The following is an 18,112-nucleotide window of genomic DNA, read 5'->3' on the forward strand; positions in this document are numbered from 1 at the left end:
CCCTAACCCGTACACTTACCCTAACCTTAACATAAACCCTAACCCGTACTCTTACCCTAACCTTAACATAAACCCAAACCCGTACTCTTACCCTAACCCGTACTCTTACCCTAACCCGTACTCTTACCCTAACCTTAACTTTAACCCTAACCCGTACTCTTACCCTAACCCGTACTCTAACCCTAACCTTAACATAAACCCTAACCCGTACCCTTACCCTAACCTTAACATAAACCCTAACCCGTACTCTTAACCTGTCTTGGTCAGGGGGCGGTATTTTCACCTCCGGATGAAAAGTGTGCCCAAATTAAACTGCCTGCTACTCAGGCCCATAAGCTAGGGTATGCATATAATTAGTAGATTTTGATAGAAAACACTGTAAAGTTTCCAAAACGGTTAAAATAATATCTGAGTATAACAGAACTGATATGGCAGGCGAAAACCCGAGGAAAATCCAACCAGGAAGTACTATTATTTTGAAAGGCTGTTTTTCCATTGAAAGCCTATCCACCATACAAAGACTTAGGACCCAGTTCACAAGCTCTATGGCTTCCTCAACATGTGACCAGTCTTTAGGCATTGTTTCAGGCTTTTACTCTGAAAAATGAGGGAGATACACCGCTTTCAATCCGATGACAGTGGAAACTTCCAGACATGAACGAAGCACGTGATCAGGAGTTTTCTATTGACAAAGTTTTTGTCCGGTTTAAATATTATTTATTATTTATGACAAAAACACCCTGAGGATTGATTTTAAACATCGTTTGACACGTTTCTACTATCTTTTATTGTACTTTTTTTACTTTTCGTCTTGAGGTGTTGAGAGCTCGCATTGTGCCTTTGGATTTCTGAACAAAACGCACCAACAAAACGAAGGTATTTGGACATAAAGATCAACTTTATCGAACAAAACAAACATTTATTGTCTAACATGGAGACCTGTGAGTGCCACCAGATGAAGATCATCAAAGGTAAGGGATTATTTTTTACGTTATTTCTGACTTTTGTGACACCTCACCTTGGTTGGAAAATGGCTGTATGGGTTTCTGTGTCTAGGCGCTGACCTAACATAATCGCAAAGTGTGCTTTCGCCTTAAAGCCTTTTTGAAATCTGACACAGCGGTTGCATTAAGGAGAAGTTTATCTGTATTCGTATGTTCAACACTTGTATCTTTTATCAATGTTTATGATGAGTATTTCTGTTGTTTGATGTGGCTCTCTGCACTTTCACCGGATGTTTGTTTGAGACAATGCATTTCTGAACATAACACACCCATTTCAAATGAGGTTTTTGGACATAAAGATTAACTTTATCGAACAAAACACACATTTATTGTGTAACATGAAGTCCTGTGAGTGCCATCTGATGAAGATCAAAGGTTAGTGATGAATTGAATTGCTATTTCTGACTTTTTAAATGCAAATGGCGTGTTAAAACAGTTTTGATGGCCATGCTTAAAAAAAGAGCTACTATTTTTATTTTCCAAATGGTAATTGATGAGCGCCTCCCATTCACTATTCAAGTGTACAGGCAACTGTAGGCAGGCTATTACGGAAACGTGGAGGCAATTATTTTATAAAGTCTTCCTAATAGGCCATTGAAACCAGCATTTCTCTCCTGTTTAATTGTTTTTCATTTCAACTTTCTTTCACTGTCCAGAAGCCAATGGCACAATCCTAGTCACTTCTCTTTTCAGTTCGCTGCAGCTAGCGACTGGAACGAGCTGCAACAAACACTCAAACTGGATAGTTTTATCTCCATCTCTTCATTCAAAGACTCAATCATGGACACTCTTACTGGCAGTTGTGGCTGCTTAGCGTGATGTATTGTTGTGATGTATTGTTGTCTCTACCTTGTTGCCCGTTGTGCTGTTGTCTGTGCCCAATAATGTTTGTACTAGGGATGCACGATATATCGGTAAACATATCGGAATCGGTCGATATTAGCTAAAATGTCAACATCGGTATCGACCCGAAGTCTAGTTTAAAGCCGATGTCAAAGCTGACGTGCATACCTATATAACGTAGGTAGATGACGTGCATACCTATATAACGTAGGTACACAGCGTAATGATGCCATGTAAAATGTTGCACTACACGTGCAACACAGCGTTCCTAACCTAGCCCACAATGTCTGCTGTGTGGATCGAGCAGTCAACAAGTCAAACAGTCATTTGAAAGAGTAAGAACATTTCAGGTTTCTGTACAGCACTTTGAGATATCAGCTGATGTAAGAAGGGCTTTATAAATAAATTAGATTTGATTTTCAGTGAGACAACTCAAAGGTGAAATCCATAACACCAAGTTAATGGGATTCATTGACAATCAACCGTTCTCTGTCGTGGAGGATGTTGACAATCAACCGTTCTCTGTCGTGGAGGATGTTGACAATCAACCGTTCTCTGTCGTGGAGGATGTTGACAATCAACCGTTCTCTGTCGTGGAGGATGTTGACAATCAACCGTTCTCTGTCGTGGATGATGTTGACAATCAACCGTTCTCTGTCGTGGAAGCTTGGAGTTTCTCAGCATTTGTGGGGTTTTGTTTGTCCACCCGCCTCTTGAGGATTGACCACAAGTTCTCAATGGGATTAAGGTCTGGGGAGTTTCCTGGCCATGGGCCCAAAATATGGATGTTTTGTTCCCCGAGCTACTTAGTTATCACTTTTGCCTTATGGCAAGGTGCTCCATCATGCTGGAAAAGGTATTGTTCATCACCAAACTGTTCCTGGATGGTTGGGAGAAGTTGCCCTCGGAGGATGTGTTGGTACCACTCTTTATTCATGGCTGTGTTCTTAGGCAACATTGTGAGTGAGCCCACTCCCTTGGCTGAGAAGCAACCCCACACATGAATGGTCTCAGGATGCTTTAATGTTGGCATGACACAGGACTGATGGTAGCGCTCACCTTGTCTTCTCCGAACAAGTCTTATTCCGGATGCTCCAAAAAAATCGGAAAGGGGATTCATCAGAGAAAATGACTTTAGCCCAGTCCTCAGCAGTCCAATCCCTGTACCTTTTGTAGAATATCAGTCTGTCCTTGATGTTTTGCTGGACTTTCTTGGGCGCCCTGAAGCCAACAACATAACATTCTGGAGTATATGCAAATTGCCATCATACAAACTGATGCAGCAGACTGTGAAAATTAATATTTGTGTCATTCTCAAAACTTTTGGCCACGATTCTTGTTGGGGATTAATCAGAATTAGTTGGGTGACATAGATAAGATGTTTTATTTTCATTTTATGCTTGTGAGTTACTTCTCATCAGAATGTATCTTGTTGTACTATAGTGTTGGCCATTTTCAGTTATCTGTTCTCTGTCAGGGTTCAGTTACTTGGGCCGCAGAGAAGGGAGAGGTCAAGCTTGTCTTCATGTGTAAACGTATATTTTAAGCCATGTGAAGGGATGATTGATGGGGAACCAATTATCTCTTGGCTCCACAATGTCTGTGTGCCAGTCACTCCCTACTTTTCCCATCGGGGAGAGGAGGATGGCAGTGTCTGGAACCATTCTATGTTCCCTCTCTCGTTGCCCTTATCTTGACCTAGAGGCTCACTTTCCTCTCCGTGAGCTTGTCCAGAATTGGTTGTATTTGGGATGGGAGTGTCTGAAATTACAATTGATATATATCATTGGGTGGGGGTAATGTCTTGGTACCATTTTGTACCAAGAACGAGATAAGAGCTTTGTTTAGGAGACCAAACTGAACGATAATTTATAGCCAATGCTGTCTGGCTAGGGGATACTTCTCTCTGAAGTGAAGTCTTTCTTTGTGTAAGTTCCTAAGACCTGTGGTTTGTCATGTCGTCTAGGGGGGTGGATCTTTGCTATAAAAGATCCCAGTTGCCATTATGTTGACCACTCTCAACTTTTCATTAGAGATACTGAAATGTTGAAAGTCAAAATGCTATTGCAAAAGCTTAATTATTATTAAAAGGTGAAGATTAAGCATAACTCTGACTGGTGTGTGATTTGCTCTCTCATCATTTGGTAATTAAGGAAATTTCCACGACACTCTACACACTACCAAGTGCACTATTTTTCAGATGTTGCCCTACCGGAGTTACACAGTAATAGTGTCACTGCTATTAGCTTCACGACATACTATGGATTGCCGTTTGGGTCTTTACGTGTCAGAAAAGATACGTCAAATAAACACTATTTTATAATAACACAATTTGCCGCGTTAAATAAGCTTTTAATTTGACACGTCAAATAACACAGTTCTATTATAGAATGTCGTGTGTTCTGAATCTGCACGTTCAAAGCCAAGCAACACCACTACTATCAGCGCTGTCAAATCTGTACAGGAAAAGTCTGCAAACAAGCAAACACTGGCCATGAACGATGTGTTTACAATACCGCGTTGGGTAATAAAGCATTATTTGTTAGAACGCAACTTCTGGGGTAGCTAGCGTTAGCTTGGTACCTATCTAGCACCAATACAACCAGCCTGAAAACAATGACCAGTAGAAACTGCAGTCATTTTCATTATTCTTAGCAATGAGTTAGGAATCCTTGAGTAAGTATTAGCTAGGTTGCCACTTGTTGTTCGGCTATTGAAATTGAACTTCAGTTCATAAAATAAATAGCTAGCCAGCTACTTAACCCTGTTGCCCAAAGCTAACGTTATAAGCAGCCAGCTAGCTTCATCTGGCTAGTGAGGCTCGACCGGACCGGGTTATGTGTTGTGAAGCTAGCCACAATAAGGATTAGGCACAATAGTGGAATTTGCGAATTGCCTTCAAAATAAAAGTACTTATTTGAAAGTGATGCAGAAGGTTACAATTGGTGGAATCCTGCCATATTTAGACTAGATAATGTTAAACAAGGTTGGAATGTGAAGCAATGAAATGGGGTATCAGTCCCCTCGGTGACGCCCGCAGAACACAACCGTGAAAAGTTTACGCAAATATTAACGTTGTAGCTCTTATCGCGGGACTGTGACTGTGTAAAATCACCTCCCCAGTCAGTCTATTGTGTGTTTTGACATTCATATTGCACTCTACCGCTTTACCTAAGGATTGAGAATCAATGATATGATGTAACAGTCTACTCAATACCCAAGATATTTTTTTCCAACATCCTCCTCAGAGTTTTCAGACTCCAAAACATCCATGCAGTATTGTTTTTCCTCATGAATAGTGTTCAATACAAACAGGTTGACAATAAATGTGGCTCAATTCACAGTTGTTTCAGAGTCCCGCAATAAGAGCTATGATGCTAATGTTCTCTGGGTGTCACGGAGTAGACTGATACCCCATGTCATTGACCCACAATCCATAGGTAAGGCTGTACAGTGAAATAAGGATGCCCCCAATGCAACTCTAAAGTATAATACATCCAGTGTGATTTCAACAGATTTTTGTCAAATTAACAAATCATTGTCCTTTGTTGATTTCATATAACAACATTCCAACCTCGTTTAGCATGATCTATTCAATTATGGCATAATTATACTATTTGTATTCATTTGCATCACTGTCAATTACATACTTTTATTTTGAAGTCCACTATTGTGGCTAATCCTTATTGTGGTTAGCTTAACCGACCACCATTAATCAATTAATCTCTTTCTTTCTCTCTCTCGGAGGACCTGATGCCCCAGGACTACCTGACATGATGACTCCTTGTTGTCCCCAGTCCACCTGGCCGTGCTGCTGCTCCAGTTTAAACTGTTCTGCCTTATTATTATTCGACCATGCTGGTCATTTATGAACATTTGAACATCTTGGCCATGTTCTGTTATAATCTCCACCCGGCACAGCCAGAAGAGGACTGGCCATCCCACATATGCTCTCTCTAATTCTCTCTTTCTTTCTCTCTCTCGGAGGACCTGAGCCCTAGGACCATGCCCCAGGAATACCTGACATGATGACTCCCCACCCCACATAGCCTGGTTCCTCTCTAGGTTTCTTCCTAGGTTTTGGCCTTTCTAGGGAGTTTTTCCTAACCACCGTGCTTCTACACCTGCATTGCTTGCTGTTTGGGGTTTTAGGCTGGGTTTCTGTACAGCACTTTGAGATATCAGCTGATGTACGAAGGGCTATATAAATAAATGTTATTTGATTTGAAATAACTGTCTTATAAATTAGGGTTATTTTAGATGATGACACCTAGCCTTATAGTTAGCTAGCTAACTACAGCTACTGAAACAGATGTTAGCTAGCTAACTACAGCTACTGAAAACAGATGTTAGCTAGCTAACTACAGCTACTGAAACAGATGTTAGCTAGCTAACTACAGCTACTAAAACAGATGTTAGCTAGCTAACTATAGCTACTGAAACAGATTGTTGTTTTGCTATGTTTTTGGGGAATAACATTGTTTGCATCCATGAGCTAGCTAGCTTTTTTATATGACCAGCACTGTAGGTGCGCGAGATAATTTTACCAGCATCATAGCATACGTATCGATGAATCGCTGTGACATATGAAATAGGAGTGATCGTGTAATCAATGTGTAATAACCACATAAAACAATGTATGAACGTGTTAAATGATTATGTGAAGGGCAGTCATATTCAGGTCCTGATTGGTCAACAAGCTTTTAGTCCACATCAAGTAACTGATGCAGCATTAGAATCAGATTTAAAAACAGGTTAAAGTACACCTTATAGAACAACACTAACTGTGAAGAGACACACAAAAGGTACAGACACACGCACACACATGATAAGACACGCACTCTACACATGTACACTGTAATATTGTTGTATAGTGGTATTATACATGTTGTATTGTAGATATGTAGTGGTGTAATAATGTTATATAATGTACTGTTTTATCTTTAGTTTTATATGTAATGTAAGTGCCAAAATGGGTTCCCGAGTGGCGCAGCGGTCTAAGACACTGTATCTCAGTGCAAGAAGCGTCACTACAGTCCCTGGTTCGAATCCAGGCTGTATCACATCCGGCGGCGCACAATTGACCCAGCGTCGTCCAGGTTTAGCCGTCATTGTAATTAAGAATTTGTCCTTAACCGACTTGCCTCGTTTAAATAAAGAATACAAATAAATGTGTTTGGACCCCTAATAAATTAATATGGGCAAATTAAAATCTGTCATGTTGTCCAGCACCACATTTTCCTAACGGAAACCCAGTCAGTCTTACCTACGATCTGTCCCCGTACTGCATCACTGTCTGATGGATTCAGCTTACACAGATCCAACCGCTGGTCTGGAGAGAGAGAGAGCGAGAGAGAGCGAGAGAGAGCGAGACAGAGAGAGAGAGACAGAGAGACAGAGAGACAGAGAGACAGAGAGAGAGAGAGACAGAGAGAGAGAGAGAGAGAGAGAGAGAGTGGAGTTTGTAGTGTACCCGTGTGCTACAGATCCATGCCAGAACATGTCAATCTGCTAACATAACTAAAGTCCCCCCGTTGTAACTGCCGTCGGCAGTAAAGGTCTGAACATGTTTTGGACACTGTTGGTACCTAATAAAACTGATATTTGTCAGTCCCCTTCACTTTCCCAAATGTGGTTACATTACAGCCTTATTCTAAAATAAAGCATTTCCCTCATCAAGCTACACACAATACCCCATAATGACATCACAATACCCCATAATGACATCACAATACCCCATAATGACATCACAATACCCCATAATGACATCACAATACCCCATAATGACATCACAATACCCCATAATGACATCACAATACCCCATAATGACATCACAATACCCCATATTGGCAAAACGAAAAGTTTTTTTTAAACATTTTTGCAAATGTATAAAAAATTCTGAACAGAAATACCTTATTTACATAAGTATTCAGACCATTTTTTATGAGACTCAAAACTGAGCTCAGGTGCATCCTGTTTATTATGGATCCCCATTAGTTCCTGCCAAGGCAGCAGCTACTCTTCCTGGGGTTTATTATGGATCCCCATTAGCTGCAAGGCTACAGCTACTCTTCCTGGGGTTTATTATGGATCCCCATTAGTTCCTGCCAAGGCAGCAGCTACTCTTCCTGGGGTTTATTATGGATCCCCATTAGTTCCTGCCAAGGCAGCAGCTACTCTTCCTGGGGTTTATTATGGATCCCCATTAGTTCCTGCCAAGACAGCAGCTACTCTTCCTGGGGTTTATTATGGATCCCCATTAGTTCCTGCCAAGGCAGCAGCTACTCTTCCTGGGGTTTATTATGGATCCCCATTAGTTCCTGCCAAGGCAGCAGCTACTCTTCCTGGGGTTTATTATGGATCCCCATTAGTTCCTGCCAAGGCAGCAGCTACTCTTCCTGGGGTTTATTATGGATCCCCATTAGTTCCTGCAGCAGCTACTCTTCCTTTGGTTTATTATGGATCCCCATTAGTTCCTGCCAAGGCAGCAGCTACTCTTCCTGGGGTTTATTATGGATCCCCATTAGTTCCTGCCAAGGCAGCAGCTACTCTTCCTGGGGTTTATTATGGATCCCCATTAGCTGCAAGGCAGCAGCTACTCTTCCTGGGGTCCAGCAAAATTAAGGCAGTTATACAATTTTAGAAGTGAAACCATGCACCTGAACAAAGATAGCGCAGACGTGGAGGAGGTACTGCTCTGTTTCAGCTGGTATGGTCAGTCTAGCTGTATGGAGGAGAAGGTACTGCTCTGTTTCAGCTGTTATGATCAGTGTGTGTGTGTGTGTGTGTGTGTGTGTGTGTGTGTGTGTGTCTCTTACAGCCCGTGTCTTTCAGTCTGCAGATGGAGTTAGCCAGCAGTCGTATACAGCATGTGTGTGTATGTGTGTGTGTGTGTCTTACAGCCCGTGTCTTTCAGTCTGCTGATGGAGTTAGCCAGCAGTCGTATACAGCCTGTGTGTGTGTGTGTGTCTCTTACAGCCAGTGTCTTTCAGTCTGCTGATGGAGTTAGCCAGCAGTCGTATACAGCCTGTGTGTGTGTGTGTCTTACAGCCAGTGTCTTTCAGTCTGCTGATGGAGTTAGCCAGCAGTCGTATACAGCCTGTGTGTGTGTGTGTCTTACAGCCAGTGTCTTTCAGTCTGCTGATGGAGTTAGCCAGCAGTCGTATACAGCCCAGGAACCCGGCGCCCTGCCGCTTGTGGATCTTCTTATGGTTCCACACACTGATGGTGATGGAGTCTGTCTTCCCTATGTACCTACACGCACACGCACACACACACACACACACAGGTCAGGATTAGAGGTCGACAGATTAATTAGGGCCGATTTCAAGTTTTCATAACAATCGTTAAATCGTCCGATTACATTTCTCCACGAGGAGACTGAGTGGCAGGACGATCACCTTGTGGCCGATTACATTTCTCCACGAGGAGACTGAGTGGCAGGACGACCACCTTGTGGCCGATTACATTTCTCCACGAGGAGACTGAGTGGCAGGACGACCACCTTGTGGCTGATTACATTTCTCCACGAGGAGACTGAGTGGCAGGACGACCACCTTGTGGCTGATTACATTTCTCCACGAGGAGACTGAGTGGCAGGATGACCACCTTGTGGCTGATTACATTTCTCCACGAGGAGACTGAGTGGCAGGACGACCACCTTGTGGCTGATTACATTTCTCCACGAGGAGACTGAGTGGCAGGACGACCACCTTGTGGCTGATTACATTTCTCCACGAGGAGACTGAGTGGCAGGATGACCACCTTGTGGCTGATTACATTTCTCCACGAGGAGACTGAGTGGCAGGACGACCACCTTGTGGCTGATTACATTCCTCCACGAGGAGACTGAGTGGCAGGACGACCACCTTGTGGCTGATTACATTTCTCCACGAGGAGACTGAGTGGCAGGATGACCACCTTGTGGCTGATTACATTTCTCCACGAGGAGACTGAGTGGCAGGATGACCACCTTGTGGCTGATTACATTTCTCCACGAGGAGACTGAGTGGCAGGACGAACACCTGGTACACAGGTGCAGCGTCAAAATGACCTTGTGGCTGCAAGGAGCCAAGGTAAGTTGCTGGTTTGGTTGATACAAGATACAATGTAACAGCAATATTCAGGCTGAGGGATGCCACCCGTTAGATAAAATACAGAACGGTCTTTCACTGAAAGAATAAACATTTTGTTTTCGAAATGATAGTTTCCGTATTTGACCATGTTAATGACCCGAGGCTCGTATTTCTGTGTGTTATTATATTATAATTAAGTCTATGATTTGAGATTTTATAGAGCAGTCTGACTGAGCGGTGGTAGGCAGCAGCAGGCTCGTAAGCATTCATTCAAACTTTACTGTGTTTGCGAGCAGCTCTTAGCAATGCTTGAAGCACAGCTCTGTTTACGACTTCAAGCGTACCAACTCCCGAGATTAGGCTGCAATACTATAGTACCAACTCCCGAGATGAGGCTGGCAATACTATAGTACCAACTCCCGAGATGAGGCTGGCAATACTATAGTACCAACTCCCGAGATGAGGCTGGCAATACTACAGTACCAACTCCCGAGATGAGGCTGGCAATACTATAGTACCAACTCCCGAGATGAGGCTGGCAATACTATAGTACCAACTCCCGAGATTAGGCTGGCAATACTATAGTACCAACTCCCGAGATTAGGCTGGCAATACTATAGTACCAACTCCCGAGATTAGGCTGGCAATACTATAGTACCAACTCCCGAGATTAGGCTGCAATACTATAGTACCAACTCCCGAGATGAGGCTGGCAATACTATAGTACCAACTCCCAAGATGAGGCTGGCAATACTATAGTACCAACTCCCGAGATGAGGCTGGCAATACTATAGTACCAACTCCCGAGATTAGGCTGGCAATACTATAGTACCAACCCCCGAGATTAGGCTGGCAATACTATAGTACCAACTCCCGAGATTAGGCTGGCAATACTATAGTACCAACTCCCGAGATTAGACTGGCAATACTATAGTACCAACTCCCGAGATGAGGCTGGCAATACTATAGTACCAACTCCCGAGATGAGGCTGGCAATACTATAGTACCAACTCCCGAGATGAGGCTGGCAATACTATCGTACCAACTCCCGAGATTAGGCTGGCAATACTATAGTACCAACTCCCGAGATGAGGCTGGTAATACTATAGTACCAACTCCCGAGATGAGGCTGGCAATACTATCGTAACAACTCCCGAGATTAGGCTGGCAATACTATAGTACCAACTCCCGAGATTAGGCTGGCAATTTTATAGTACCAACTCCCGAGATTAGGCTGGCAATACTATAGTACCAACTCCCGAGATTAGGCTGGCAATACTATAGTACCAACTCCCGAGATTAGGCTGGCAATACTATAGTACCAATTAGAACATCCAATAGTCAAAAGGTATATGAAATACAAATGGTAGAGAGAGAAATAGTCCTATAATTCCTAGAATAACTTCAACCTAAAACTTCTTACCTGGGAATATTGAAGACTCATGTTAAAAGGAACCACCAGCTTTTATATGTTCTCATGTTCGGAGCAAGGAATTTAAACGTTAGCTTTCTTACATGGCACATGTTGCACTTTTACTTTCTTCTCCAATACAGGGTACCAGTACTGAGTAATGATAACTAGGCTATATACACACAGGGTACCAGTACTGAGTCGATGTGCAGTGGCTGAGGTGACTGAGGTAGATATGCATGTATAGGTAGGGACATCACTGCATCACGCTAGCTCCCCACAATGTCCCTACAGGCTAGAAGACTTTCCAGAAGGCCGTCTACTGCCTCGGTGAACCGACCGTCTACTGCCTCGGTGAACCGACCGTCTACTGCCTCGGTGAACAGACCGTCTACTGCCTCGGTGAACAGACCGTCTACTGCCTCGGTGAACAGACCGTCTACTGCCTCGGTGAACAGACCGTCTACTGCCTCGGTGAACAGACCGTCTACTGCCTCGGTGAACAGACCATCTACTGCCTCAGTGAACAGATCATCTACTGCCTCAGTGAACAGACTGTGTGTGTAGGGCTCCGGCGTCTCCTGCCTCGGTGAACAGACCGTCTACTGCCTCGGTGAACAGACCATGTGTGTAGGGCACCGACGTCCTCCTGCCTCAGTGAACAGACCATCTACCGCCTTGGTGAACAGGCCGTCTACCGCCTCGGTGAACAGACCGTCTACCGCCTCGGTGAACAGACCGTGTGTGTAGGGCACCGACGTCCTCCTGCCTCAGTGAACAGACCATCTACTGCCTCGGTGAACAGACCGTGTGTGTAGGGCACCGACGTCCTCTTGCCTCAGGGAACAGACCATCTACTGCCTCGGTGAACAGACCGTCTACTGCCTCGGTGAACAGACCGTGTGTGTAGGGCACCGACGTCCTCCTGCCTCGGTGAACAGACCGTCTACTGCCTCGGTGAACAGACCGTCTACTGACTCGGTGAACAGACCGTCTACTGCCTCGGTGAACAGACCGTGTGTGTAGGGCACCGACGTCCTCCTGCCTCGGTGAAGAGACCGTCTACTGCCTCGGCGAACAGACCGTCTACTGCCTCGTGATGAGACCGTGTGTGTAGGGCACCGACGTCCTCCTGCCTCAGTGAACAGACAGTCTACTGCCTCGGTGAACAGACCATGTGTATAGGGTACCGACGTCCTCCTGCCTCAGTGAACAGACCATCTACCGCCTCGGTGAACAGGCCGTCTACCGCCTCGGTGAACAGACCGTCTACCGCCTCTGTGAACAGACCGTGTGTGTAGGGCACCGACGTCCTCCTGCCTCAATGAACAGACCATCTACCGCCTCGGTGAACAGACCGTCTACCGCCTCGGTGAACAGACCGTGTGTGTAGGGCACCGACGTCCTCCTGCCTCAGTGAACAGACCATCTACTGCCTCGGTGAACAGACCGTGTGTGTAGGGCACCGACGTCCTCCTGCCTCAGTGAACAGACCATCTACTGCCTCGGTGAACAGACCGTGTGTGTAGGGCACCGACATCCTCCTGCCTCAGTGAACAGACCATCTACTGCCTCAGTGAACAGACCGTGTGTGTAGGGCACCGACATCCTCCTGCCTCAGTGAACAGACCATCTACTGCCTCAGTGAACAGACCGTGTGTGTAGGGCACCGACGTCCTCTTGCCTCAGTGAACAGACCATCTACTGCCTCGGTGAACAGACCGTCTACTGCCTCGGTGAACAGACCGTGTGTGTAGGGCACCGACGTCCTCTTGCCTCAGTGAACAGACCAACTACTGCCTCGGTGAACAGACCGTCTACTGCCTCGGTGACAGACCGTGTGTGTTGGGCACCGACGTCCTCCTGCCTCAATGAACAGACCATCTACTGCCTCAGTGAACAGACCGTGTGTGTTGGGCACCGACGTCCTCCTGCCTCAGTGAACAGACCCATTTACTGCCTCGGTGAACAACAAATGCTAGCAACACAACAACAACATGGTAGCATCACAGCATGCTAGCAACACAACAACAACATGGTAGCAACACAGCATGCTAGCAACAAAACAACAACATGGTAGCAACACGGCATGGTAGCAACACAGCATGCTAGCAACACACCATGACAACAACATGGAGGCAACACAACATGGTAGCATCACAGCATGCTAGCAACACAAGATGACAACACAGCATGGTAGCAACACATGACAACACATCATGGTAGCAACACAAGATGACAACAACACATGACAACAGCATGGTAGCAACACAACATGACAACAACATGGCAGCAACTAATGACAACACAGCACGGTAGCAACACAACATGACAACAACATGGCAGCAACTATTGACAACACAGCACGGTAGCAACACAACAACATAGCATGGCAGCAACTAATGACAACACAGCACGGTAGCAACACAACAACATAGCATGGCAGCAACTAATGACAACACAGCACGGTAGCAACACAACAACATAGCATGGCAGCAACTAATGACAACACAGCACGGTAGCAACACAACAACATAGCATGGCAGCAACTAATGACAACACAGCACGGTAGCAACACAACAACATAGCATGGCAGCAATTAATGACAACACAGCACGGTAGCAACACAACAACATAGCATGGCAGCAACTAATGACAACACAGCACGGTAGCAACACAACAACATGGCAGCAACTAATGACAACACAGCACGGTAGCAACACAACATGACAACACAGCACGGTAGCAACACAACATGACAACACAGCACGGTAGCAACACAACAACATGGCAGCAACTAATGACAACACAGCACGGTAGCAACACAACATGACAACACAGCACGGTAGCAACACAACAACATGGCAGCAACTAATGACAACACAGCACGGTATAGACAACGGACACAGACAACGGACAAGAAGAGAGAGCAGTAATATAAAAACTAGTCATCAATGGAAGGGAAACAGACTGTAGCCCCATGAAATCAGCCCCTCTTGCTCAATAACTCAACGCCCACTGTGACGGCCCTGAATTCTCTGACCCGTCTCAGTGCTTAAAAAGGAACGGAACGATATCAACCGGTACGAACCGGATCAGAACTTTATTTTGCTGTTCAGTGGGTGTGTGGGTTTCAGCGGGTTTACTCACAGGTCATAGTGTTGGTTCCATTTGGGGTCCAGAGTGCTCTTCACTGTGTCTGTAGAATGACACTGTCCTGATCCATCCACCACTACCTTTGCAAATGGGTCTGGCAACCCTACACACACACACACACACACACACACACACACACACACACACACACACACACACACACACACACACACACACACACACACACACACACACACACACACACACACACATTATAAAGTAGAATGTGAAAGAGAGAGGAAGACAGAAAGAGAGATGGAGACAGAGAGAGAGGAGGGACCAGAGATACTTACAGAAGGAGACAGACAGAGAGGAGGGATCAGAGATACTTACAGAAGGAGACAGACAGAGAGGAGGGATCAGAGATACTTACAGAAGGAGACAGACAGAGAGGAGGGATCAGAGATACTTACAGAAGGAGACAGACAGAGAGGAGGGATCAGAGATACTTACAGAAGGAGACAGACAGAGAGGAGGGATCAAAGATACTTACAGAAGGAGACAGACAGAGAGGAGGGATCAAAGATACTTACAGAAGGAGACAGACAGAGAGGAGGGATCAGAGATACTTACAGAAGGAGACAGACAGAGAGGAGGGATCAGAGATACTTACAGAAGGAGACAGGCAGAGAAGAGGGATCAGAGATACTTACAGAAGGAGACAGGCAGAGAAGAGGGATCAGAGATACTTACGGAAGAAGTCTTTCTTTGCAAGGTTCTTGGCACATAAGACTAAAAACACAGAACAGACAACTGTCAGTCAACCAAACAGATGTCGCTACAGACAGCCTGACAGCCAATCAGATCAGTGACTGGCTGCTGTAAGCCAATCAACAGATGTCTCTTCACCTCCCCACAGCTTCTCTCTTCATCTCCCTCCCTTTCTCTCCCACAGCTTCTCTCTCTCCTCCTCTTCCCACAGCTTCTCTCTCCTCCTCCTCCCCACAGCTTCTCTCTCTCTCCTCCTCCCCACAGCTTCTCTCTCTCTCCTCCTCCCCACAGCTTCTCTCTCATCCTCCTCCCCACAGCTTCTCTCATCCTCCTCCCCACAGCTTCTCTCTCCTCCTCCCCACAGCTTCTCTCTCTCATCCTCCTCCCCACAGCTTCTCTCTCATCCTCCTCCCCACAGCTTCTCTCTCCTCCTTCTCCTCCCCCCCACAGCTTCTCTCAGCATCTATCCTGTGTATGTGTGTGTAGTGTATTTCAGTGTGTGTCTGTGGTGACCTGGTCTCATTGAGAGTATTAAATGGTCTCTTGCTCTCTCACCATGTTATCCTTTTACACGTTGTGTATTTTATTCCTTGTGTTATTATTTTTTCCATTTCTCTCTCTCTGCATTGTTGGTAAGGGCCCTGAAGTAAGCGTTTCACTGTTAGCCTACACCTGTTGTCTCTCTCTGACCCTAACCCACATGTTGTTTCTCTCTGACCCTAACCCACCTGTTGTCTCTCTCTGACCCTAACCCACCTGTTGTCTCTCTCTGACCCTAACCCACCTGTTGTCTCTCTCTGACCCTAACCCACCTGTTGTCTCTCTCTGACCCTAACCCACCTGTTGTCTCTCTCTGACCCTAACCCACCTGTTGTCTCTCTCTGACCCTAACCCACCTGTTGTCTCTCTCTGACCCTAACCCACCTGTTGTCTCTCTCTGACCCTAACCCACCTGTTGTTTGTGACAGATACAGGTCTCATTTGGATACACAGCTGGAACAATGTCTGTTACTGTAGTAGTTAATGGAAGCCGTGCAGACTGGCTGGGTCTCTATTCACATGGAGATGATGTCTTCTGCAGTCTGGACTGAGCTTCGTCCACTGGTTCACACAGCAACACTGTGTGTGGTTTGCTATCTAATAGACGTGTGCCAACACTCTGGGTGTGACATGCTTACTAAACACACTCAGCAGATGAATTGTCTGGCTAACTAACGTTATCGGCTAACTACTAACGAGCCAACTATAAAAAATAAAATAAAAAATATCTAGGTGCTAGTCAACGTTACTGAGCGGCTTAATTTGCTCTAGAAACCCTACCAACTAGCTGCTTTGAGATCAGTTAGCTAGCTAACTGGTTAGCCAGGTTAGATATCTTGGTAATGTAGAGAGCAGGTCAGTTATAGGGGAAGTAGTTCGCTAGAATAGCTCCTGAATAGTCTAGGAAGGGCACTGGTTAGGTCTAGTTAGGACGCTGGTTAGGACTAGTTAGGCCGCCGTGGCAGGAGGACACTGGTTAGGTCTAGTTAGGACACTGGTTAGGTCTAGTTAGGACGCTGGTTAGGACTAGTTAGGCCACCGTGGCAGGAGGACACTGGTTAGGTCTAGTTAGGACACTGGTTAGGTCTAGTTAAACCACTGTGGCAGAAGGACACTGGTTAGGTCTAGTTGGGACACTGGTTAGGTCTAGTTGGGACACTGGTTAGGTCTAGTTAGGCCACCGTGGCAGAAGGACACTGGTTAGGTCTCGTTAGGACACTGGTTAGGTCTAGTTAGGACACTGGTCAACTAAACAGAGTAGTATTCAGCTCATGACTAACCTACTAACTAACTGTTCCCGTTAGTTAACTAGCCAAACACCTTGGACGAGGCTGTTACAATGGCATTTGGCAGAGACAAACCTGCCTGTTAAATCAGGCGAATATTAGACGTCTTTCAATCTAAATAGCTAGTTAATAACGTTAATGAAGTAGCTATCCTCATCCGTTTGTTGAGTTATTTGAACTAACTAATAAGAGTTAAGGCCTAGTTAACGTTACCTATTGTACGTAACGTTAGATGTCAGTAAATAGAGAAACCCCCGGATGTGAACCCTGTCCAGTGTCGCTGGCGCCATGACAGGCTCGGAAATGTAGCTCTGTCCACCCCCCTGTTACAGGCTTTTAAATCCCGAATAATACAAATGAAACCGTAAGCGCTTTCACGGTGTTTTAGTTAGTTTACCTGTCAGGCGGATTTTGATGCTGGACCCGGTCCTCCGAGACCCAGGACCCGACATCACAGCGGAAGAACTGTTACTGTAAACTCCCGTTTTTTTGTTGGTGTCGCTCCAACACACCAACTCGACACTCCTTCCTGGGGGATAGTACTCTAGGTTGTCAGAATATGTGGCTTGTGTCTGTCTTCTTCAGGGGTTAAATGTGTATTATTTCCTGGCGAAATCCCCCGTCCCGATCGAGCCGCAACACAGACGGACATTTTCGGTGGCTCTGGACCATAGAATTAGAATACTAGAAGACCATAGAATTAGAATACTAGAAGGGTCATGAACCGTCTTATGATCGTCTAAAGGGCGGCCATGTTGGTCAGGGAGTCGACCAACCATGGTTTCCCAGAGCTGTAAGATAAGATATTGTGAAAAATAATGAATGTAAATCATTTATCTGCACTGTATGTGTGTTAGCTAGCTGGCCAGTCAGTTTTAGAGGAATGATTTCCATTATTTTAATTAAATGCCAACATTCAAACAATGCAGTCAATCCACCACAGCCAACAAACAAAACATTTATGGTCTGTAAACAAATATTTTTGTATAAAAAAATGGTTTAAAACCCATAAATTGTATTTATAATTATGTAAGGTATAATGAATGAGTGGCTATGCATTCTATGGAAAACAATGAACAGTGTCAA

General features: G+C 45.2%; 1 protein-coding gene across 3 annotated transcripts in view; it reads right to left on the bottom strand.

Annotated features, from left to right (window-relative positions):
- smurf1 (SMAD specific E3 ubiquitin protein ligase 1) overlaps positions 1-17,741 on the bottom strand; it is a 54,262-nt gene extending 36,521 nt beyond the window's left edge. For 2 of the 3 annotated variants that reach the window (XM_090197978.1, XM_090197977.1), the window contains exons 1-5: positions 17,424-17,741; positions 15,183-15,221; positions 14,484-14,592; positions 8,968-9,101; positions 7,114-7,179 (exon numbers count right to left, since the gene is read on the bottom strand). In XM_090197978.1, coding sequence (XP_090054104.1) covers positions 7,114-7,179; positions 8,968-9,101; positions 14,484-14,592; positions 15,183-15,221; positions 17,424-17,478 — 403 coding nt within the window. In that variant the 5' untranslated portion in view covers positions 17,479-17,741. The remainder of the gene's footprint in view (positions 1-7,113; positions 7,180-8,967; positions 9,102-14,483; positions 14,593-15,182; positions 15,222-17,423) is intronic. The other variant, XM_090197979.1, reaches the window with a different exon arrangement.
- Between the last annotated feature and the right edge of the window lie 371 nt (positions 17,742-18,112).

Source organism: Oncorhynchus mykiss, chromosome 13 (assembly GCF_057628025.1).
Source record: "Oncorhynchus mykiss isolate SJ-2025 chromosome 13, ASM5762802v1, whole genome shotgun sequence".
In the NCBI taxonomy this organism is placed as follows: Eukaryota; Metazoa; Chordata; class Actinopteri; order Salmoniformes; family Salmonidae; genus Oncorhynchus; species Oncorhynchus mykiss.